General features: G+C 44.7%; 2 protein-coding genes and 1 pseudogene across 6 annotated transcripts in view; 2 read left to right on the plus strand and 1 right to left on the minus strand.

Moving 5' to 3' along the window:
• The window catches only part of PTBP3 (polypyrimidine tract binding protein 3), a 167,900-nt gene extending 143,347 nt beyond the window's left edge, over window positions 1–24,553 (minus strand). For 2 of the 5 annotated variants that reach the window (XM_058444827.1, XM_058444826.1), the window contains exon 1: window positions 23,436–24,553. The gene's annotated coding sequence lies outside the window, so the exon portion shown is untranslated. The remainder of the gene's footprint in view (window positions 1–23,435) is intronic. The other 3 variants (XM_058444828.1, XM_058444830.1, XM_058444831.1) reach the window with 2 other exon arrangements.
• On the plus strand, window positions 5,373–5,779 carry LOC116474261 (large ribosomal subunit protein eL32-like; annotated as a pseudogene).
• A 205-nt stretch (window positions 24,554–24,758) lies between the features above and the next one.
• HSDL2 (hydroxysteroid dehydrogenase like 2) overlaps window positions 24,759–25,026 on the plus strand; it is a 92,768-nt gene continuing 92,500 nt past the window's right edge. Inside the window, exon 1 of the mRNA XM_032164890.2 lies at window positions 24,759–24,909. Within this exon, the coding sequence (XP_032020781.1) occupies window positions 24,893–24,909 (17 nt within the window). The 5' untranslated portion in view covers window positions 24,759–24,892. The remainder of the gene's footprint in view (window positions 24,910–25,026) is intronic.

Here is a 25,026-nt window from a genome sequence, read left to right on the forward strand (position 1 = left end):
TCAGCTTCCCAAAGTATTGGGATTACAGGCGTGAACCACCGCACCCAGCCTGCCAATAGTGTTCTTTATAGCAATTTTTTTTTTCTATTCAGGAACCAGTTCAGGATTATGTGTTGCATTGAATTGTCATTTCTTCTTTAATCTATTGCAGGTTCTTAGACTTTTTCTATTTTTTTATGACATCGACATTTTTGACTTCTTATTCACCTTGGAGAAGGTGTAAATAACTGGAGCAATTTTGCCTCCAGAGGACATTTGGAAATTTCCGGAGACATTTTTGGTGGGCAAAACTGGAAGAGTTGGAGATAGATGGGGTGATGGTTGCACAACCATGTAAATGTACTTAATGCCACTGAACTGTACACTTCAATACAGTTAAAATGGTAAATTTTATGTTAGGTATGTTTTACAAAAATAAACAAAAAAATTTGGGCAGGTGCGGTGGCTCACGCCTGTAATCCCAGCATTTTAGAAGGCCAAGGCGGGTGGATCATCTGAGGTCAGGAGTTCAAGACCAGCCTGGCCAACGTGATGATACCCTGTCTCTACTAAAAAAAAAAAAAATTAGCTGGGCGTGGTGGCAGGTGCCTGTAATCCCAACTACCCAGGAGGCTGAGGCAGGAGAATTACTTGAACGCGGGAGGCAGAGGTTGCAGTGAGCAGAGACCGTGCCACTGCCCTCTAACCTGGGAGACAGTGAGACTCTGTTTCAAAAAAACAAAAACAAACTGGAAGGAGGGTGCCACTGATGCTACTGGCATGTTAGTGGGTACAGGCCAAGAATGTTGCTAAACATACTCTAATGCACATGACAGCCTCCCACAAAAAATGATTATCCAACCCAAAATGTCAATAGTGCCACGGTTGAGAAATCTTGGTATGAATTATTAGCACAACCTTGCTAAAGGGTATTAAGTGTGTATATCCTCTGAGCAAACAGTCCCAGTTCTAGAAATGTATTCTATGGAGATACGACTAGTGAGCAATGATGTATACACAAAGGCTTTTTATTGCAAATACCATTTATAATAAAGACAAATTTTAAAACCACTTAAATGTCTATCATAACAGCCAGGAAAGTTGGCATGAACCTGTAGTCCCAGCTACTCACTTGAGGCCAGGAGTTCAAGTCCAGCCTGAACAACATAGCAAGACCTCATTTCCAAAAAAAAAAATGTCAATCACAAATGAGAATGGTAAAATCAATTTGGAGTACATTCTTAAAAAGGAAAACGATGCGTCTTCTTTTTTGGGGGTGCTGGAGCAGGGACAGAGTCTTGCTCTGTTACCCAGGCTGGAGTACAGTGGCACAATCACTATGGCCTCGACCTCCTGGGCTCAAGCGATCCTCCCACCTCAATCTCCTGAGTAGATGGGACCACAGGCATGTGCCACTATGCCTAGCTAAAATTTTTATAATTTTTGTAGAGACAGTCTCCCAATATTGCCCAGGCTAGTCTCAAACTCCAGGACTCAGGGAATCTCCCATCTTAGCCTCTCAAAGTGCTGGGATTACAGGTGTGCACCACTGCACCTGACCGCATCTACTTTTAAAAAAAGCTTTAGGCTGGGCGCGGTGGCTCATGCCTTAATCCCAGCACTTTCGGAGGCACAGGTAAGCGGATCACCTGAGGTAAGGAGTTCGAGACCAGCCTGGCCAACATGGTGAAACCCCATCTTTACTAAAACATAGAAAAAAAAATTAGCCAGGTGTGATGGCGGGCACCTGCCGTCCCAGATACTTGGGAGGCTGAGGCAGAGAATAGCTTGAACTCAGGAGGCAGAGGTTGCAGTGGGCCGAGATCACGCCACTCCACTCCAGCCTTAGCGACAGAGCAAGACTCTGTCTCAAAAAAAAAGGCCGGGCGCGGTGGCTCACGCTTGTAATCCCAGCACTTTGGGAGGCCGAGGCGGGCGGATCACGAGGTCAGGAGATCGAGACCACGGTGAAACCCCGTCTCTACTAAAAAATACAAAAAATTAGCCGGGCGTGGTGGCGGGCGCCTGTAGTCCCAGCTACTCAGAGAGGCTGAGGCAGGAGAATGGCGTGAACCCGGGAGGCGGAGCTTGCAGTGAGCCGAGATCGCGCCACTGTACTCCTGCCTGGGTGACAGAGCAAGACTCCGTCTCAAAACAAAACAAAACAAAAAAAAAGTTTTAGATGTAAACGTGGAAAGATGTTTATAATATACTAGGTAAGCCAAAGACAGGTTTCAGGCCAGGCACGGTGGCTCACGCCTGTAATCCCAGCACTTTGGGAGGCCTAGGTGGGTGGATCACTTGAGGTCGGGAGTTCAAGACCACCCTGGCCAACATGTTGAAACCCCGTCTCTACAAAAATTCAAAAATTAGCTGGGCATGGTGGCAGGTGCCTGTAATCCCAGCTACTCTGGAGGCTGAGGCAGAAGAATCGCTTCAACCCGGGAGGCGGAGGTTGCAGTGAGCCGAGATCGTGCCATTGCACTCAAGCCTGGGTGACAGGGCAAGACTCCATCTCGAAAAACAAAAACAGAACACCAAAAAAAAAAAACAAGTTTCAAAACAATACAGTATACATAATCTCCCCATGCTTAAAAACTATAAAAATTAATGTAAAGATTTCAAAGTCTTAGACACATGCCAAATTGTTAACAATGATTATCTCTGAAGGGTAGTATTAAAGAGGAACTTTCTCTAGCTTGTTGGAATCATGAATCAGAAATATATAGATATTAAAATACAACAATCAGGTTAATATCCAACAGTTACTAATTAAATAATGACTGGCAATAATTCATGGAGCAAGAAAAGGCACAGCTCAGAGTTCTACACAGAAGGCTTGGTACGTTATCAGGAGCAACTGCCACCCCTCAAAACCCAAAGGAATTTTTTTTTCCAAGACAAGGTCTTGCTCTGTTGCCCAGGCTGGAGTGCAGTGACGCACTTATGGCTCACTGGAGGCTAAAACTCCTGGGCTCAAGCAGTGCTCCCACCTCAGCCTTCTAAGTAGCTGGGACTATAAGCATGCACCACCACACCTGGCTTAATTTTTAAAATTTTTTTGTAGAATCTGGGTGTCACTGTTGCCCAGGCTGGTCTCAAACTCCTGGGCTCAAGTGATCCTCCCACCTTGGCTTCCTAAAGTGTTAGGATTACAGGCATGAGGTACAGTTTCTGGCTCACAAGGATTTCTCAGAAGGTGATTCTGAGACAGGGTGAGCTGTCTTGTGGGTGAAGGAAATGGAAATTTTCAAGATATCTGGGACTCTCTCAAAGCCATTGAAGGCATCTGCTGTTAGTCACATTATATTGTTGTTGGCCTCTGACCATCAATTTGTAACATTATTTTTCACTGGAGAAGCCTAAAACATCTTAAAAGTCAAATGGAAAAATTTCAATGGCAAGTTATAATACGACTAACAGTAGGTTACGATCCATTAATGAGTCACCAAACTTATTTAGTAGGTTAGAATCAACTTTTTTTTTTTTTTAACAAGACAGACAAGATTCAAATAAAATAGAATAAAAACTTTGTACTGGGTCTGAATAAATAATTTATTTCCTTTTGTGGGTTGTGGTCAAGAAATTGGAAGGTTACTAAATTACACACTTTAAAAAATGGATTATTATGCAAGCTCAGGGTTAGGAGAGTCCTTATTTGATAACTTAAGCTTAAAACAGTGTCATATCCTTTAATATTTCAGTTTAATTAGGCATTTCAATCTCCTATATACTTGAAAATTACTTTTTAACATTGGAGAATTAAACTTCATAGACTTTATTTATTTATTTGTTTTTCATTTTTTTTGAGACAGAGTCTCACTCTGTTGCCCAGGCTGGAGTGCAGTGGTGAGAACTTGGCTTACTGCAACCTCTGCCTCCTGGGTTCAAATGATTCTCGTGCCTCAGCCTCCCAAGTAGCTGGGATTACAGGCCTCCACCACCATACCTGGCTAATTTTTTTGTATTTTTAGTAGATTCGGGGTTTCACCACGTTGGCCAGGCTGGTCTTGAACTCCTGACCTCAGGTGATCTGCCCATCTCGGCCTCCCAAAGTGCTGGGATTACAGGTGTGAGCCACGGCACCCAGCTTAAACTTCATAGACTTTAGAAGCCACAAAACAAGGGAAGATAACTTTGTCCATTTTATGGTAATTTAAAAAGCGTTAATAATATAAAATGGATTGGAGTATCATATCCTGTTTTAATGACTCAAAGCATTATTTTCATTAATACATTTAAATTTCTACCTTCTCTTATTTTCCTTTTTTGAGAGCTTAGAAAACTTTATGTTATTTTTGCCTTAATCCAAGTCTATTATAATATTATATCACAATATTGTTAATAAATTAACATTTTGTGGCATTATACAATTTTGAATTTTAAAATAACAGTGCCACCTGGTGGTGACTCTAAATGTTTTTATTTCTCTCTGGTATACATACCTAAAAGTGGAATTGCTCTTTTGACTGTGGACATTCAGGAACTGGTAAGTGTGTTTAACTTGAGAGACCGCCAAACTGTTTTTCAAAGCTACTGAACCATTTTACATTTCCACCAGTAAGGTATGAGGGTTCCAATTTCTCCACATCCCATCCGACACATTACTTTCCATTTTCTTTTTATTATAGTCATCCTAGTGGGTGTACAGTGGAATCTCATTGTGGTTATGATTTGCATTTCCCTAAGTAATGCTACTGAGCATCTTTTCATGTGCTTGTTGCCATTAGTATGTCTTCTTTAGAAAATTATCTATTCGGGGCCAGGCATTGTGGCTCACGCCTGTAATCCCAGCACTTTGGGAGGCTGAGGCAAGAGGATTGCTTGAGTTCAGGAGTTTGAGACCAGCCTAAGCAACATGGCATGGCCCTGTCTCTACAAAAAGTACAAGTCTGTAGTCTCAGCTACTCAGGAGGCTGAGAGGGGGAGGTTGAGGCTGCGGTAAGCCATGGTTGCACCTGAGCAACAAAGTAAGACCCTCTCTAGAAAAAGGAAAAGAAAAAATATCTATTCAAATCGTTGCCAATTTTTAGTTGAGTTGTTCATTTTTCTGTTGCTGTTTTAAGAATTCTGTGTATATACTGGATGCTGGAGCCTTATCAGGTATATGATTTATAAGTATTTTTTCTCATTCTCTAGGTCTTTTCACTTTCTTGATAGTGTCCTGGGATGCACAAATTAATTATTTTAATTCTTATGAAGTTCAATGTGTCTTTTTTTTCCCTTCTGTGGCTTGTCCTTTTGGTGTCATATTTAAGAATCCATTGCCAAATCCAAGGTCATGAAGATTTACCCTTATGTTTTCTTTCAAGAGCTTTATAATTTTAGCTCCTACATTTAAGGTCTTTGATCCATTTGGGGTTAATTTTTAGAGCCATCTCTAATTCACCATCATGGCCACCATCAGATCCCTCATGAAGCCCAAGATCATCAAAAAGAGGAGCAAGAAGTTCATTCACCACCAGTCAGAACAATATGTCAAAATTAAATGTAACTGGTGGAAACCCAGAGACAGACAACTGGGTTCACAGAAGATTCAAGGGCCAGATCTTGATGCCCAACATTGGTTATACGGGAGCAATGAAAACACAAAGCACATGCTGCCCAGCGGCTTCTGGAAGTTTCTGGTACACATTGTCAAGGAGTTGGAAGGGCTGCTGACATGCAGAAAATCTTCCTGTACTGAGATAGCTCACAATGTTTCCTCCGGAACTGCAAAGCCATCATGGAAAGGGCAGCCCAGCTGGCCATCAGAGTCACCAGTCACAATGCCAGGCAGCACAGCAAAGAAAGGGAATAGACAGCTCATGTGCATGTTTTGTGTTGAAATGAAACCATAAAAACTGTGAAAAATTAATTTTCATATAACTTTTGAGATGGAGTCAGGGGGTGGGTCCAAGCTCATTCTTTTGTGAATCAGAATATCTAGTTAATACGAATATCTGAGGCTGGGCTTGGTAGCACACGCTTGTGATCTCAGAACTTTGGGAACCTGAGGAGGGCAGATATCTAGAGCCCAGGAGTTCAAGACCAGCCTGGGCAACATGGTGAGACCCGTCTCTACAAAAAACACCAGCCTGTAGTCCCAGTTACTCGGGAGGCTGAAGTGGGCCGATTGTGTGAGCCCAGGAGGTTGAGGCTGCAGTGAGCCGAGATCCACACACCAATGCACCTCAGCCTGGGCTACAGAGCAAAACTGTCACACACATACAAAAGGGCTATTCTTGCCCTATTAAATGGTCTTGGTATGCCTGTTGAAAATCAATAGACCATAAGTGTATTGGTTTATTTATTCTATTAACTGATCTATATGTCTATCCCTATGCCAATACCACATTGGTTTTTACTTTTGTTTTGTAATTATTAGACTTTATTTTTTAGAAGAGTGCTAGATTCACAGAAAAACTGAGCAAAAAGTACTGAGAGTTTCCACATACTCCTTCCTCCACCATTAACAGCCCCAGTTGGTATGGTAAATTTGATATAATCAATAAACCAACACTGACATATCATTATCAATCAAAATCCATAGGGTTCACTCTGTGTTGTACCTTCTGTGAATTTTGACAAATATATAATGACATATCTGTAACATTATGGTATCATACAGAATAGTTTTACTGCCCTAAAAATCTTCTGATCTCTACCTACTGATCCCTCCCTCCTCACTAACTACTGGCAACCACTGATCTTTTTTACTATCTCCGTAGTTTTGCCCTCTTCAAAATGTCATATATTTGGAATAATACAGTGTGTACCCTTTCCAGACTGGCTTCTTTCACTTAGTAATATGCATTTAAGTTTCCTCCATGTCACTGTGGCTTGCTAGGTCAGTTTTTTTTTTTTTTCTTGAGACAGGGTTTCACAGTAGCAAGATCTTTAAAAACAGACAATAAAATTTTAATTTGAAAAGAGAATTTCAAGAAGACAAAAAAAAAAAGCCCTAGTTATTTGCAAAGCGAAAGAGCATACTAACCGTTTATAAGTATTTTGGTAAAGATAAGTACCAGGGGGCCAGGCACCATGGCTCATGCCTGTAATCCCAGCACTTTGGGAAACCGAGGTGTGTGGATCATTTGAGCCAGGAGTTCAAGACCACCTTGGGCAACACAGCAAGACCCTGTCTTTACAAAAACTATAAGCCTGTAGTACCAGCTACTCGTGAGGCTGAGGTGGAAGGATGGCTTGAGCCTAGGCATCCAAGGCTGCAGTGAGCTATGATCATGCCACTGTACTCTAGCCTGTGAAACAGGGCAAGACCCTGTCTCTATTTTTTAAAAATTAAGAAATTAAAAAAAGAAATATTGTGAGAATTCGCAAAATATGACACAGAGACATAAAGTGAGGACACACTATTGGAAAAATGGCACCAATTGACTTGCTTGACACAGGGTTGACAGAAATATTCAATTTGTAAAAAATGCATTATCTGTGAAGTACAATAAAGTGAAGCTCCATAAAACAAGGCAGGCTTATATACAATACATTACCACTAACTAAGTCACTATGTTGTATATTAGATTTCCAGAACTTACTGACCCTATCTAACAGTTTCAGTACCCTGTAATATACATATCTCCATTCCTCCACCTCCACGACAACCCAGCCTCTGGCAGCCACCCTTCCATTTGCTGCTTCTATGTGTTCAACATTTTTAGATTCCACACATAAGTGAGATCATGCCTTTCTGTGGCTGGCTTATATCACTTAGCATAATGTCTTCCAGGTTCATCTATGTTGTCACAAATGACAGGATTTCCTTCTTCTTTAAGGCTTAATAGTATTTCATTGTATCTATCTATCTATCTATCTATCTATCTATCTATCTATCTATCTATCTATCTATCTATGTATGTATCTATCTATACATATGTCACGTTTTATTTATCCATTCATCCATTGATGGACACTGATATGGTTTGGCTCTGTGATCCCAGGCAAATTTCATCTTGTAGCTCCCATAATTCCCATGTGTTGTGGGAGGGACCCAGTGGGAGATAATTGAATCATGGGGGTGAGTTCTTCCCATGCTGTTCTCATGAGAGTGAATAAGTCTCATGAGATCTGATGGTTTTAAAAATGGGAGTTTCCTTGCACACACTCTTTCTCTTTGTCTCCTGCCATCCATGTAAGACGTGACTGGCTCTGTCTTGCCTTCCTTCATGACTGTGAGCCTTCCCTAGCCATGTGGAACTGTAAGTCCATTACGCCCCTTTCTTTTGTAAATTGCCCAATCTTGGGTATGTCTTTATCAGCAGTGTGAAAATGGACTAATACAGTAAATTAGTACCAGTGGAGTGGGGTGCTGCTGAAAAGATACCCAAAAATGTGGAAGTGACTTTGGAACTGGTAACAGACAGAGGTTGGAACAGTTTGGAGGGCTCAGAAGAAGATAGGAAAATGTGGAGAAGTTTGGAACTCCCTAGAGACTTGTTAAATAGTTTTGATCAAAATGCTGATAATGATATGGATAATGAAATCCAGGCTGAGGTGGTCTCAGATGGAGATGAGAAACTTGTTGAGAACTGGAGCAAAAGTGACTTGGGTGCTGTTACAGGCATTCCATTTTATAAGGGAAGCAGAGTTCTGAAAATTTGCAGCCTGACAATGTGATAGAAAAGAAAATCCCATTTTCTGAGGAGAAATTCAAGCCAGCTGCAGAAATTTGCGTAAGTGGCTAGGCACAGTGGCCTGTAATCCCTGCACTTTGGGAGGCCAAGGTGGGTGGATCACAAGGTCAGGAGTTCGAAACCAGCCTGGCCAACATGGTGAAACCCAGTCTCTACTAAAAATACAAAAATTAGCTGGGTGTGGGGGTGCATGCCTGTAGTCCCAGATACTCAGGAGGCTAAGGCACAATAATTGCTTGAACCCAGGAGGCGGAGATTGCAGTGAGCCAAGACACACCATTGCACTCCAGCCTGGGCAACAGAGTGAGACTCTGTCTCAAAAAAAAAAAAAAAAAAAATTGCATAAGTAATGAGGAGCTGAATGGTAATTCCCAAGAGAATGGGGAAAATGTTGCCAGGGCATGTCAGAGGTCTTCATGGCAGCCCCTCCCATCACAGACCTGGAGGCCTAGGAGGAAAAAATGGTTTCATGGACTGGGCCCAGTGTTCTGAAGCCGCATGCAGCCTAGGGACTTGGCACCCTGCTTCCCAGCCACTCCAGCCATGGCTGAGATGGACCAATATAGAGCTTGGGCCATGGCTTCAGAGGGTTCAAACCCCAATCCTTGGCCACTTCCACATGGTGGTGAGCCTGCAAGTTCACAGAAGATTTGGGGTTTCTGAACCTCCACCTAGATTTCCAAAGATGTGTAGAAATGCCTGGATGCCTAGGCAGAAGTTTGCTGCAGGGGTGGGCCCTCATGGAGAACTGCTGCTAGGGTCGTGCGGAAGGGAAAGGTAGAATCAGAGCCCCCACACAGAGTCCTTAGTGGGGTACCACCTAGTGGAGCTGTGAGAAGAGGGCCACTGTCTTCCAGGCCCCAGAATGATAGATCAACTGACAGCTTTCACCATTCACCTGGAAAAGCTGCAGACACTCAATCCCAGCCTGTGAAAGCAACCAGGAGGGGGGCTATACCCTGTAAAGTCACAGGGGTGGAGCTGCCCAAGACTGTGGGAACTCACTTCTCGCATCTGCATGGCCTAGATGTGAGACATGGAGTCAAAGGTGATCATTTTGGAGCTTTAAGATTTGACTGCCCTGCTTTCTTTGTGGTTACCATGAGCCTAACATAAAATATCTTATCACAGTCTATTTTAAGTTGACACTAGCTTAACTTTGATCACAAGAACTTTGCATTTTAACTTTTCTTCCCACATTTTATGTTATTCATGTTACAATTTATATGTTGTCTATCCATGACCAAATTATTATAGCTATATTTTAATACATAAAAAATCTTCAGACTACAGTTAAGTGATTTATGTACCCCCATTACTATATTAGAGTATTCTGAATTTGACTATTTTTACCCTTACAGTGAATGTTATACTTGCATATGTTTTCATTTTGTTAGTTATTATTCTTTTGTTTCAACACAAAGAACTCCCTTTAGCATTTCTTGTAAGGCAGATGTAGTGGTGATGAACTCCCACAGGTTTTTTTGTTTGTGTTTTGGGTTTTTTTGTTTTGTTTTGTTTTGTTTTTTGGCTAGGGTCTTATCTCTCCTTTATTTCTGAAGGACAGCATTACTGACCTTCAGAACAGTATAGTATTGTTAGTTGGCAGGTATAGTATTCTTAGTCAGGTATAGTATTTTTAGTTGGCAGGTTTTTTCGTCTTTCAACATTTTGAATATATTCCCATGGTTTCCTGGCCTGCAAGGTTTCTACTGAGAAATGCACCAATAATCTCATGATGATTCCCTTGTATGTAATGAGTTCCTTTTCTCTTGCTGCTTTCAAAATTCTTTCTATCTTTGACTTTTGATGATTTGATTATAATGGGCCTCAGTGAAGATCTCTTTATATTTAATCTATTTGGGATTCTTTGGGTTTCACGGATTTGGATGTTCATTTCTCTTCTAAATTTGGGGAGTTTTCTGTCATTGTTTCTTTAAATAAGTTTTCTGCCCCCTTCTCTTTCACTGTTCCTTCTGGAGCTCCCATAATGTATATATTAGTTTGTTTGATATCTCATGATTCCTGTAGGTGTTCTTCAGTTTTTTTCTTTTTGTTTTTTTCATTGTTGTTGTTGAGACGAAGTCTCACTCTGTCACCCAGGCTGGAGTGCAGTGGCACAATCTTGGTTCACTGCAAACTCTGCCTCCCAGATTCAAGCAATCCTCCTGCCTCAGCCTCTCTAGTAGCTGGGACTACAGGCACACACTACCATGCCTGGCTAATTTTTGTATTTGTATTTTTTATTTTCTGAGACAGAGTGTCGTTCTGTTGCCCAGGCTGGAGTACAATAGTGCAACCTCTGCTTACTGCAATCTTTGTCTCCCAGGATTAAGTGATTCTTGTGCCTCAGCCTCCTGAGTAGCTGGGATTACAGGCATGCACCACCACACCCAGCTAATTTTTGTATTTTTAGTAGAGACAGGGTTTTGCCATGTTGGCCAGGTTGGTCTCAAACTCCTGACCTCAAGTGATCCACCCACCTTGGCCTCCCAAAGTGCTGGGATTATAGGTGTGAGCCACTGTGCCCGGCCCAGGTACCTTATTTTCAGGGAGCACACTGCGAAAGGAATTCTTTATCAAATCTTGGCTTTTTTTTAAGGTGATAAATGAGTCCCTCACAATATTACAATATATCTCCCTTGAGAAAAGTTGGATTGGTTATTTTCATTCCCATACACATGGGCCTTCTCATTATAATTTCATAAGGGGACAATTGATGTTTTCCCAAAGGGATGGATTGGAGTGTATGCAGCACTAGTGGGAGTGCTTTGGGCCAGGGGAGGTGAAATGCCTCTGTGAACTTAGCCAATTTGCATAAGTAATGAGGAGCCAAATGTTAATTATCAAGACAATGGGGGAAAATGTCTCCAGGGCATGACAGAGGTCTTCACGGCGGCCCCTCCCATCACAACCTGGGAGGCCTAGGAGAAAAAAATGGTTTCATGGGCCAGGGCCAGGGCCTTGCTGCTTGGTGCCCTGTGCCCCAGCCATGACTAAAAGGGACCAATGTACAGCTCGGGCCATTGCTTCATAAGGTCCAATCCCCAAGCCTTGATGGCTTACAAGTGGTCTTGTGCCTGCAGATGCAAAGAAGGCAGGAATTAAGGATTGGGAACTTCCACCTAGATTTCACAGGATGTACAGAAACACCTGGATGTCCAAGCAGAGGTGTGCTGCAGGGGTGGAGCCCTCATGGAGAACCTCTGCTTGGGCAGTGTGGAAGGGAAATTTGGGGTGGAAACCCCTACACACAGTCCCCACTGGGATACTGCCTAGTGGAGCTGTGAGAAGAGGGCTACCGTCCTCCAGGCCCTAGAATGACAAACCCACTGACAGCTTGCACCTTGTACCTGGAAAAGTCACAGACACTCAACATCAGCCCGTGAAAGCAGCTGGGAGGGAGTCTGTACCCTGCAAAGCCATGGAGGTGGAGCTGCCCAAGACCATGGGAACTCACCACTTGCATCACTGTGACCTGGATGTTAGACATGGAGTCAAAGGAGATTATTTTGCAGCTTTAAGATTTGACTATCCCACTGGATTTTGGACTTGCATGGGGCCTTTAGCTCCTTGATTTTGGCCAATTTCTCTCTTTTGGAATGGGTGTATTTACTGAATGCCTGTACTCACATTGGATCTAGGAAGTAACTAACTTGCTTTTGATTTTACAGGTTCATAGGTGGAAGAGGCTTGCCTTGTCTCAGATGAGACTTTGGACTATGAACTTTTGAGTTAATGCTGAAATGAGTTAAGACTCTGGGGGACTGTTGGGAAGGCATGATTGTGTTTTGAAATGTGAGGACAGGAGACTTGGGAGGGGCCAGGGACAGAATGATATTGTTTGGCTGTGTCCCCACCAAAATCTCTTCTTGAATTGTAGCTCCCATAATACCCACGTGTTATGGTATTATGGGAGGGACCCAGTGAAGGTAACTGAATCATAGGGGCCAGTTTTCCCATGCTTTTCTCATGACAGTGAATAAATCTCATGAGATCTGATGATTTTACAAAAGGCAGTTCCCCTGCACCCACTCTCTTGCCTGCCACCATGTAAGACATGCCTTTGCTCCTCCTTTGCCTTCTGCCATGATTGAGAGGCCTCCCCAGCCATGTGGAACTGTGAGTTTATTAAGCCTCTTTTTCTTTATAAATTACCCAGTCTCAGGTATTTCTTAATAGCAGTAAGAAAATGGACTAATACAATGTTTCTGCAAGGGAACAAATGCTGGAAAATCCTCTTCCACCATCTTGCTGATGTCACTGCTCACACTTTCGATTACTGTAACTTTATAGTAAGTTTTAAAATATGCCTTCCTTCCTTCCTTCCTTCCTTCCTTCCTTCCTTCCTTCCTTCTTTCCTACCTTCCTTCCTTTTTCTTCCCTCGGTGGCCCAGGTTGGAGTATAGTCGGCTCGCTGCAGACTCCCTGCCTCTGGCTCTTGTGATTCTCCTGCCCCGGCCTGTGGGCTGCCTGGGATTGCCGGTGCGCGCCACCACCCCTGCCTGGTTTTTCTCCTTTGGATGAAGGCGTGGTTTCGCCACGTTGGCCAGGCTGGTCTCCAGCTCCTGACCTCGAGTGGTCTGCCCGCCTCGGCCGCCCAAGGTGCTGAGACTACAGACGGAGTCTCGCTCACTTGGTGCTTGGTGTTGCCGGGGCTGGAGTGTGGTGGCGTGGTCTTGGCTCGCTGTAGCCTCTGCCTCCCAGCCGCCTGCCTTGGCCTCCCAGGGTGCTGGGATTGCAGCCTCTGCCCGGCCGCCACTCCGTCTGGGAGGTGGGGAGCGTCTCTGCCTGACTGCCCATCATCTGGGATGTGAGGAGCAACTCTGCCCGACCGCCCCATCTGGGAGGTGAGGAGCGCCTCTGCCCAGCCGCCAGCCTGTCTAGGAAGTGAGGAGCATCTCTGCCTGGCCGCCCATTGTCTGGGATGTGAGGAGCACCTCTGCCTGGCCGCCCATCGTCTGGTATGTGAGGAGCGCCTCTGCCCGGCCGCCACCCCGTCTAGGAAGTGAGGAGCGCCTCTGCCCGGCCGCCCCGTCTGGGAAGTGAGGAGCGCCTCTGCCCAGCCACCCCGTCTGGGAAGAAGTGAGGAGCATCTCTGCCCGGCCGCCCTGTCTGGGAAGTGAGGAGCGCCTCTGCCTGGCTGCCCATCATCTGGGAAGTGAGGAGCGCCTCTGCCCGGCTGCCCCGCCTGGGAAGTGAGGAGCGCCTCTGCCTGGCTGCCCCATCTGGGAAGTGAGGAGCGCCTCTACCCAGCCGCCCATTGTCTGGGATGTGAGGAGCGCCTCTGCCCAGCCGCCCATTGTCTGGGATGTGAGGAGCGCCTCTGCCCGGCTGCCCTGTCTAGGAAGTGAGGAGCGCCTCTGCCTGGCTGCCCCATCTGGGAAGTGAGGAGCGCCTCTGCCCGGCTGCCCATCGTCTGGGATGTGAGGAGCGCCTCTGCCCGTCCGCCCCGTCTGGGAAGTGAGGAGCGCCTCTGCCCGGCCGCCCATCGTCTGGGATGTGAGGAGCGCCTCTGCCCAGCCGCCCATCGTCTGGGATGTGAGGAGCGCCTCTGCCTGGCTGCCCCGTCTGGGAAGTGAGGAGTGCCTCTGCCCGGCCGCCACCCCGTCTGGGAAGTGAGGAGCGCCTCTGCCCGGCCGTCCTGTCTGGGAAGTGAGGAGCACCTCTGCCTGGCCGCCACCCCATCTGGGAAGTGAGAAGCGCCTCTGCCCGGCCACCCCGTCTGGGATATGGGGAGCGCCTCTGCCTGGCCGCCCCATCTGGGAGGTCTACCACGGAGGCCAGAAGCAATGTGGGGGCTGGACGTGGTGGCCCACGCCTGTAGTCCCAGCACTCTGGGAGGCCGAGGTGGGTTGATCACTTGAGGCTAGGAGTTCGAGACCAGCCTGGCCAACATGTCGAAACATATGAAAAATACAACAGACAAACCAACCAACCAACCCAGCGACAACAAAACAGGTCTACCCTGGAGTCATACTCTAATTTTTTCTATTTTCCTCCCTTTCTGATCCTTTGTCCCACTTTCTTTTTCTTCTCTTCCTTCTCCTTCTTCTTTGTTAAATAGAGGATTGAGTTATTATCATTGATCCATACAAAGTCCCTCTCTCATTTATTTTCTTTAATTCCCACCCCCCATTTCTATTCCCCGTCTTCTCATGTGCAACCTTCCTAATATGTTTGATATGCATCTTTTTGTTTGTATGTATTTTTAGAAAATGTTTATTGTTTTCTGTGCAAAAAAAAATTAATAAAAAAAAGAAAATAAAATATGGAAGTGTGGGACAGGTGCAATGGCTCATGCCTGTAATCCCAGCACTTTGGGAGGCTGAGGCAGGTGGAGTACTTCAGCTCAGCAGTTCGAGACCAGCCTGGACAACATGGCAAAACCCTATCTCCACCAGAAATACAAAAAAACAGTGGTGTGGTCATGCATGCCTGTGGTCCTAGCTACTCAGAAGGCTGAGATGGGAGGATCACTTGAGCCCAGGAGGTGGAGGTTGCAGTGAACCGAGATTGCGCTACTGCATTCCAGCCTGGATGACAGAGTAAGACCCTGTTTCAATTAAAAAAAAAAAATCCGGAAGTATGAGTCCTCCAATTTTGTTGTTTTTCAAATTGTCTTAGCTATTGGGGATCTCTCACAAGTTCACATTAATTTGAGGATTGGCTTTTCCATTTCTATGAATAAAGCTATTATAATTTTGATAGGGATTGTATTGAATTTGTAGATTGCTTTGAGGAGTATTGTAATTTGACAATTTTAAGTCTTTCAACCCATGAACTGGAAGGCATTGCCATTTATTTAGGTCTTCTTTAGTTTCTTTCAGCAACGTTTTGTAGTTTTTGTACAAATCTTGCATTTTTTGGCTAAATTTATTCCATGTATTTTATTCATTTTGATGTTCTTATAAATGAAATTTATTAATTTCCTTTTTGGATTATTTATTACTAGTGTACATAAATAAGGTTGCAGTTTTAATATTCTGCCTCCTACAACCTTAGTAAACTCATTTATTAGCTGTAATAGTTTTTTTTTGTGGATTCCTTAGGATTTTCTAGATATAAGATGATGTTATCTGCAAGTAAAGATAGTTTTACTCCTTCCTTTCCAGTATGGGTGCTTTTTTTCTTTTTCTTACCTAATTGTTCTGGCTATTGCCCCCAGTACAATGTTGAATAGAAGTACCCAAAGTAGACATCTTTGTCTTACTCACCGTTTTGGGTATAGCACTTGAAATAATCATATGAATCATTTCCTAAAGACTGCAGTTCTCCCCAACCTCTATGGTTAATGCCCAACTACTTATTGTCCAGATTTCAACATATTTCTTACTGCTAGACTCCTTGCTGCCTCATTCTACATCCTCGACCTATTACTTGCTGTCTTGTTTTCTCAATACTGGATTGCTCCTACTAACTGCACTTGGATTTTTCACGTGAACCCCTAATTTATCTGTTTCAACTCAATTATGAAACTGCTAGAAGAGGTTGGTGGACATTCCACATGAAAAGATATAAAATTATCACCTTGGAGAATGCAAAATAAACTTATTAGAGCACTCTCCTCCACACATTGTTCAAGAACTTTGGTGTATTTCTCAATTCATAGATCGGTTCTGCTTCCAAAATCCAAGGAGAATGACAACTGGAGAAGTTTTTAGTAGATTTTTTTTTTTTTTTTTTTACCAGATCCCACTGGTGCTCAAGGTAGTCACAAAAGTTACACCTTTATTTCTTAGTTCACAATTCATTTATTTTTGTTTTTTGAGACAGCATCTCACTCTGTCACCTAGGCTAGAGTGCAGTGGCATGATCACGGCCCACTGCAGCCTCAACCACCCAAGCATAAGGGATCCTCTTGCCTCAGCCTCCCAAGTAGCTGGGATCACAGGCATGCACCACCACATCTGGCTAATGGCTATTTTTTTGTTTTGTTTTTTGTAGAGATGGAGTCATGTTCTGTTGCTTGACCTGGTTTATTCTTCATTGCTTAGCTATTGTTCTCCAAAGCATGACTGTAAAAATGGGGCTGGGTCTTGAAGAGTTTTCTGCATCAGCCATGGTCTGTTAAAAATTTTTGTTCCATAAATTTTTTTTTCTTTTCAGAGACAAGGTCTTATTCTGTGACCAAGGCTGGAGTGTAGTGGTGCGATCATAACTCACTTCAGCTGCCTCAAGCTCCTGGGCTCAAGTGATCCTCCCTCCTCAGCCCTCCTGAGTAGCTGGAACTACAGGCACATGTCACCATGTCCAGCTAATTAAAAAAAATTTTTTTGTAGAGACAGGGTCTCACTATGTTGCCCAGGCTGGCCTTGAACTCCTGGCCTCAAGCAATTCTCCTGCCTTGGCCTCCTAAAGTGCTGGGATTACAGGCATGAGCAACTGCACCTGGTTTTACAAAAATTTTTTTATTTAAAAAAACAAGGTGTAATTCACATATGAAATTAACAATTTTAAAGTGAAATTTTCATCGACATTTAGTATAATTACTATGTTGTGTGACTACTACCTCTATCTAGTCCCAAAACAGTTTCACCACCCCAAAAGGAAACTCCATACCAATTAAGCAGTTACTCTCTATTGCCCCCTTCCCTTGGCCTCTGGCAGCCACCAATCTGCTTTCTATCTCTACAGATTTACCTATTACGGACATTATTTATAGAAATGGAATCATAAAATAGGTGACCTTTTGTGTCTGCCTTCTTTCACTTAGCACAACGTTTTTGAGGTTCATTCATATTTTAGCATGTATCAGTACTTCATTCCTTTTTATAGCTGAATCATATTCTATTGAATGCATATACCATATTGTGTTTATCCATTCATTAGTTGATAGACATTTGGTTTCCACCTTTTGGCTATTATGAATAATGCTGCCATGAACATATATGTACTTCCTTGAATTCATAGACTTTTTTTTTTTTTTTTTTTTTTTTTGAGATGAAGTTTCACTCCTGTTGCCCAGGCTGGAATGCAATGGAGCGATCTCAGCTCACTGCAGCCTCTGTCTCCCAGGTTCAAGCGATTCTCCTGCCTCAGCCTTCCAAGTAGCTGGGACTACAGGTGCCCGCCACCACGCCAAGCTAATTTTTTTTTTTTGTATTTTTAGTAGAGACAGGGTTTCAACATGTTAGCCAGGATGGTCTCGATCTCCTGACCTTTTGATCTGCCCGTCTCAGCCTCCCAAAGTGCTGGGATTATAGGAGTGAGCCATTGCGCCTGGCCTATATGAGTTTATTAAGTATTAACTCACATGATCACAAGGTCCCACAATAGGCCATGTACAAGCTGAGGAACAAGGAGAGCCAGTCTGAGCCCCAAAACTGAAAAACTTGGAGTCTGATGTTCAAGGGCAGGATGCATCCAGCTTGAGAGAAAGATGTAGGCTGGGAGGCTAGACCATTCTAAACTTTTCACATTTTTTCTGCCTGCTTTGTATTCGCCGGCAGCTGATTAGATGGTGCCCACCCAGATTAAGGGTGGGCCTGCCTTCCCTAGCCCACTGACTCAAATTTTAATCTCCTTTGGCAACACCCTCACAGACACACCGAGGATCAATACTTTGCATCCTTCAATCCAATCAAGTTGACACTCAGTATTAACCATCACAAGTCCATCCCTTGTCAACTTGAACCCATACACATCTCCTGAGATCATACGTAATCTTCAAATAAAGAAAATAAGATCAGAATTCCGCCTAACATAATACAACTATCCTTCCCCAATCCAAATGCTATTACATAAAGTTAACAATACTTAAATGCTGCCACGAAGTCAATAAATCTTAAGTCACATAATAAAGGAAAAAGGAAATAAAATGAAGATATTTTCTTAGTACAAGTGTATACCTGCACAAACATGTTTTTAACAAAAGAAGGAAATACTCATGACAATTACAGTTCTTGTTTCTGCAACTGGTCACGTGGTCATAGCTGGTATTGATGACTGTCTTCTTCTGCTACCCATTCTGTATTCCCTTTGCCTTCATCAAGCGGCTCAGCAGGTCGTGGTTTTTTTTCCTGGTGGGGTGACCCAAACTTTCATTTCTGAAGGGTCTGGGCCATTTATAGTCCTGCTTGGATTGGGCTGCTGTAGTTTCCCATCGACCTTAACCACAGGGTATGATAATACTGAGACGTCCTAATGGATCTCCTGTGAATACTGTGGAGTAGTAGACTGATTTCACCTTGATAATCTGGTCAATCACACCAGCCAACACTAACTCCCTTCTTAGGCTGTTGACTTAAAGGTAGGAGAAGCACAAAATGTCCAGGTGGCAATCTTAACTTCCCATTTAATGGAATCATTGTTGTGTCTCCTGGTGGCAGCATTCCTCCCTCTGGAACTAAGACCTCTAGGCCATCAGAACGTAATGTCACAGGAACAGGAAGCAAATATTTGCTAGTGGATCATTAGGCGTTATGGTGAGTAGTGCCACTTCCACTTCTACCCCTTGATTCCTGGACCCATGAATCCTGGCTATGGGAGAAACAGTACCATATATTAAACACTGATTCAGAGCATACACAACCTTCTGGAGAACTTTGCCCCAGCCCTGCAAAGTATTGTCACCTAGTTGGCGTTGTAATTGTGACATCAAAAGGCCATTCCATTGTTCTATCAATACAACTGCTTCAAAATGATGGGGAACATGGTAAGACCAGTGAATTCCACGAGCATGAGCCCACTGACACACTTCTTTAGCCATAAAGTAAGTACCTTGTTCAGAGGCAATGCTGTGTGGAATACCACAATGGTGGATAAGGCATTCTGTGAGTCCACGGATGGTAGTCTTGGCAGAAGCATTGTGTACAAGATAGGCAAACCCATATCCAGAGTAAGTTTCTATTCCAGTGGTGACAAACCTCTGCCTTTTCCATGATGGAAGAGGTTCAGTATAATCACCCTGCCATCAGGTAGCTGGCTTATCACCCTGAGGAATTGTGCCATATCGAGGGCTCAGTGTTGGTCTCTGCTGCTGGCAAATTGGGCACTCAGCAGTGGCCGTAGCCAGGTCAGCCTTGGTGAGTGGAAGTCCCTGTTGCTGAGCCCATGAATAACCTCCATCCCTCCCACCATGGCCACTTTGTTCACGGGCCCATTGGATGATGACAGGGGTGGTTGGGAAAAGAGGCTGAGTGGTGTCCACAGAACGAGTTATCCTATCCACTTGATTATTAAAATCCTTCTCTGCTGAGGTCACCCACTGGTGAGCACTTCACAGTTTTTGACCATTCAGAGAGGTCCATCTACATACCTCTTCCCCAAATTTTATTGTCACCAATTTTCCAATCATGCTTCTTCCAAATCCTTGACCATCCAGCCAAACTACTGGCTACGGCCCATGAATCAGTATATAATCACACATCTGGCCATCTCTCCTTCCATGCAAAGCGCACATCCAGGTGCACTGCTCGAAATTCTGCCCACTGGGAAGATTTCCCTTTATTGCTGTCCTTCAGGGATGTCCTAGAAAGGGGCTGTAGTGCTGCAGCTGTCCACTTTCATGTGGTGCCTGCATATCATGCAAAACCATCTGTGAACCAGGCCCTAGTCTTCTCTTTCGCTGTCAACTGATCATGATCATAGGGAACTCCCCATGAGGCCATTGGTGCAGGCTAGGGGAAAGAAGGCAGGGTGGCACGAGTGGAGACCATGGGCATTTGAGCCACTTCCTCATGTAACTTATTCCTCAGGTGCCTTCAGGACCTGCTAGAGCCCGATCATGCATATACGACTTCCATTTGATGTTGGAACGCTGCTGTCCATGACCCACTTCATGGCTAGATGGGTCAAAAAGCACCCAGTTCATGATAGGCAGTTCAGGTCACATGAACTCAAACGTTCAGTTTCCACCAAAGCCCAGTAACAGGCTAAGAGCTGTCTCTCAAAAGGAGAGTAGTTATCTGCAGAAGATGGCAGGGCCTTGCTCCAAAATCCTAGAGGCCTCCACTGTGATTCATTTATAGGGCCCTGCCAAAGGCTCCAAATAGCATCCCTATCTGCCACTGACCCCTCAAGCACCACTGGATCTGCTGGGTCATATGGCCCAAGCGGCAGAGCAGCTTGCAAAGCAGCCTGGACTTGTTGCAGCGCCTTCTCCTATTCTGGACCCTACTTCTGGTACCAAAATCCGTATTAGTCAGGGTTCTCTAGAGGCACGGAAGTAATAGGATATATGTATGTGTGTGTGTGTGTGAGTGTGTGTGTGTGTATTTGTATGTGTGTGTAGGGGAGTTTATTAAGGTTTTTTTTGTTTTTTTTTTTTTGAGACAGAGTCTCTGTCACCAGGCTGGAGTGCAGTGGCATGGTCTCGGCTCTCTGCAACCTCCGCCTCCTGTGTTCAAGCAATTCTCCTGCCTTAGCCTCCTGACTACGCACCTGTAGTCCCAGCTAATTTTTGTATTTTTAGTACAGACGGGGTTTCCCCATGTTGGCCAGGATGGTCTCCATCTCTTGACCTTGTGATCCTCTGAGTACCTGGGATTATAGGCGCCTGCCACCATGCCGGGCTAATTTTTGTATTTTTAGTAGAGACGGGGTTTCACCATGTTGGTCAGGCTGGTCTCTAAGTCCTGATCTCAGGTGATCCGCCCACCTCGGCCTCCCAAAGTGCTGGGATTACAGGTGTGAGCCACCGCACCTGCCTATTAAGTATTAACTCACATGATCACAAGGTCCCATAATAGGCCATCTGCAAGCTGAGGTGCAAGGAGAGCCAGTCCAAGTCCCAAAACTGAACCTGGAGTCTGATGTTGGAGGGCAGGAAGGGGGTAAACACACAGGAGAAGGATGTAGGCCGGGAGGCTAGGCCAGTCTCATCTTTTCAGATTTTTCTGCCTGTCTTATATTCACTGGCAGCTGATTAGATGGTGCCCACTCAGATTAAGGGTGGGTCTGCTCTTCCCAGCCCACTGACTCAAATGTTGGCAATACCCTCACAGACACACCCAAGACCAATACTGTGCATCCTTCAATACCATCAAGTTGACAGTATTAATCATCACCAGCCCTATGAAATAAAAAGTTTTATGATCCCTTTCTTCCCAGAATTATGAATGCCAATTTACTTGCTCTACATTTACACAACTTCAATGACCTGGGGTAGGTAGGTATGCAGTGTTTTGTCACTTCCCCATTGTCCATATCCACTTGTGTCCCTGGCCATGGCCAACTAATTTACAGGTTGAAACATTTCCCAGCACTTCGGAAGGCTGTGTGGTGGGAGGATTGCTTAAGGTGAGGAGTTCAAGACCAACCTGGGCAACACAGTGAGACCCCTGTGTCTATAAAAAGTAAAATTAGCCAGGTGTGGTGGCACATGCCTGTGGTCCTGGCTACTTGGGTGGCTGAGCCCAGGAGGTTGAGCCTACAGTGAGCCATGATCATGCTGCTACACTCCAGCTTGGGTGACAGAGCAAGATCTTATCTCAAAAAAACAAAACAAAATGAAACACATTGTACTAGACTGTCTTAGTATTTGAAGTTTGAACAGATACACAGAAAAGACAGGGAAGCCACCTACAATGCATTCTAGAAAGAACATCATGCTGCTGAGGATCATGGAAGTACCCTGGTTCCCATTGTCAAGCTTAGTTGTTCAGCTCTTCCTTAAGTTATATAAACTATCCCAGAATTCTTCTAAATTCCCCAACCCCTTTAATTTGGTTTAAATTAGCCAAATTAGGTTAATGTTGCATATAACCAAAACTTAAGGGAGATAAATCGGTTGGGAGAATGTGTTGTAACCAGCAGTCTGTCAAGAAACTGTTGCATTTTTAGGTAGTTTTATCAAGCTGAGAAGGGGTGAAATGAGTGAGACTTACCTGACTTTCAAGACATCTATTTTTCAAAGCATTTGTTTTCACTTCTTTACTGTGTTATCACCATCCTCCCAGGACTTTACACCAGAAATCTGAAGGTCACCACTGATACCATCTTCCCCCTTTGCTCCTACATCTAATCATTAGTTACATCTGCCAGGTTCCATATCTTGAGTATGTCTTTTCACTCCCACTATTACTGCCTTAGTTCAGGTTACTACTTTTCTTACACATTACATTACTATGGGCTTTTAAATGGCTTCTGTGCCTTTATCTACTCACAAACTATTCTTCATGCTGCAGTTAGAAGTGTTCTAAGCCAAAATTATTCACCTTCCAAAATGAAGATCTAATTATGTTCACAAGTCCTCTCCTTCTTCGCCCATTCCTCACCTCTAGCATTAATCTAACATTAAGTTAATCAAGGTAATGGGGTAGAAGGTTATGGGTAACTCCAAATCACACTTTAAATGAACTCTAGTCAAAGTACTGAATACAATGGATTTAAACTTGCTTAGTAAAACTACCTCTAATAATTTAGGAATAAATTTGCCTTCTGTGAAAGCCATCCCAAAGTATAAAAATAGTATAAGTACAGGTATTTAGGCTCACAAAATATCGTTATGACTGAAAAACTGGCAAAGGTTTTTAGTTTGTTTTGCCTCTTAGTTGAGCTCTCTTTCTGTAACAAATGGAAAGAGAAGCACACAAATTCAAGAAAGGAGACTTTAACAGACTGAGGATATTGTGGCTTTCAAAAAGGAGAGAACATTTTAGACGATATGAGGGAAATGCCACCCCATTACTAAGAATTCACTCTATTCGACAGATAGATATATAGACAGATATATACAAATGCTTTAGGAGCAAGTGCTCCTAAGGATGAGAGGAGAGTAAGTTTTTTTCATCGAACAGTCTCTATCAACACTCTTCCTAAATGCTTAACAACATGCTTCCTAATGCTTAACAACAGTGTAAAGAACACACTGGCTACTCATACCTCCCGTAGGCAGAGATCTTGTCCTTTTTGTCCTGCTGTATCTCAGGTAATCAGCAATCACTTAGTGGATGCTAATATATTTGCGAATTCCTCTGGAGCCTCTAAAGACCATATCATGAATCATCAATTCAAATACCTACAGGCGTCGGGCAGGTGATTTGCAGGAGGAAATAGAGTCATTTAGGGCCCATAACAAAGGGGAGAGAGGCCGGGCGCGGTGGCTCACGCCTGTAATTCCAGCACTTTGGGAGGTCGAGGCGGGCGAATCATTTGAGGTCAGGAGCTCGAGACCAGCCAGACCAACATGGTGAAACCCCGTCTCTACTGAAAATACAAAAAAATTAGCCGGGCGTGGTGGTGCATGCCTGTAGTCCCAGCTACTCGGGAGGCTGAGGGAGGAGAATCACTTGAACCCGGGAGGCGGAGGTTACAATGAGCCGAGATCGCGCCACTGCACTCCAGCGTGGGCAACAGCGAGACTCTGTCTCAAAAAACAAAACAAAAACAAAGGATAGAGTACATAAGCCATCTCCAGGCTAGTTTCTTTAACTAGTCTTCATATAATAATCTCCTCAGGGTCCTGTTCTATCCGTACAAAATACAAAACAGTTCCTCGTGTCTTCCTTCAAATATACTGCAGTCTTTAGCTCATCAGAGTAGCTGAGTTAGTTCAAGGCTTACAAAAGCGAAACTGAATGTCAGAATTGATCTCATTTCAACACTCATTCCAGAAGTAAAAACTTCTGCAAGTTCAGCTTTTGACTATGAATTCTTCAGCGCGACTTTTGCAGAGAGCTCTGTTCCAAGAAGCTGGCGCCTTAACACAAGCTATCTACCGAAGCACAAGGGGAGGCTGGCTTGGGTCCAGATTCGGCGGGAGAGTGGAACCGCGACGCTGGCCGACTTCAGCCACAAAGGCAATTTCTGCCCAGGGACAGCGTTCCTAAGAGGGGGACGAGACAGCGCCAGGCTCGGGCGTAGGGGCAAGAAAACCCAGAGCTAAAGCACCTCTCGGAAGGCCCAAGCTCAGGGCTCAGTCACTCTCCCAGCTCGGAGCCGGCGCTGGAACACAGTGGCGCGAGGAGAAACCCCTAGAGACCGGGAAAAGGCAGACGTAGCGGCTGACGCTGCCCAGATGCTAGGCGCCGAGAGGATCCTGATTGTCACCGTAGAACCCGTGAGGGGGCGGGGCGGAGCTGTGCCTCAAAGCGCCTGCGCGGAGAGCCCGCTCTCAGGGACCAGGCTGGGAGGTGCCAAAGAGGAAGGCGGGGCGCGGGAGACCCAGTGCATACGCAGGCGCACTCGGCGATCCCGGCTTTTCAGCGCGCAGTTCTCTCACAGGCCTCGGGAGGCCGGGGCGGGGCCGGGGCGGGGATAAATGCGGAGGGACGGTACAGCTTTAGCTCTCTGCTCGCCGCCGCCGCTGTCGCCGCCACCTCCTCTGATCTACGAAAGTCATGTTACCCAACACCGGGTAAGGGGGTGGGGGCGGCGCGGGGAGAGACCCGGTCGGGCGAAGGGCGCGTCTCGGTGGGGCCGCCGCGGATCGCGCGGGCTGGCTGGCCCGGCGGTGGGAGGTCAAGGATACTGC

This window comes from Hylobates moloch, unplaced genomic scaffold (assembly GCF_009828535.3).
Source record: "Hylobates moloch isolate HMO894 unplaced genomic scaffold, HMol_V3 SCAFFOLD_10, whole genome shotgun sequence".
Classification (NCBI taxonomy): domain Eukaryota; kingdom Metazoa; phylum Chordata; class Mammalia; order Primates; family Hylobatidae; genus Hylobates; species Hylobates moloch.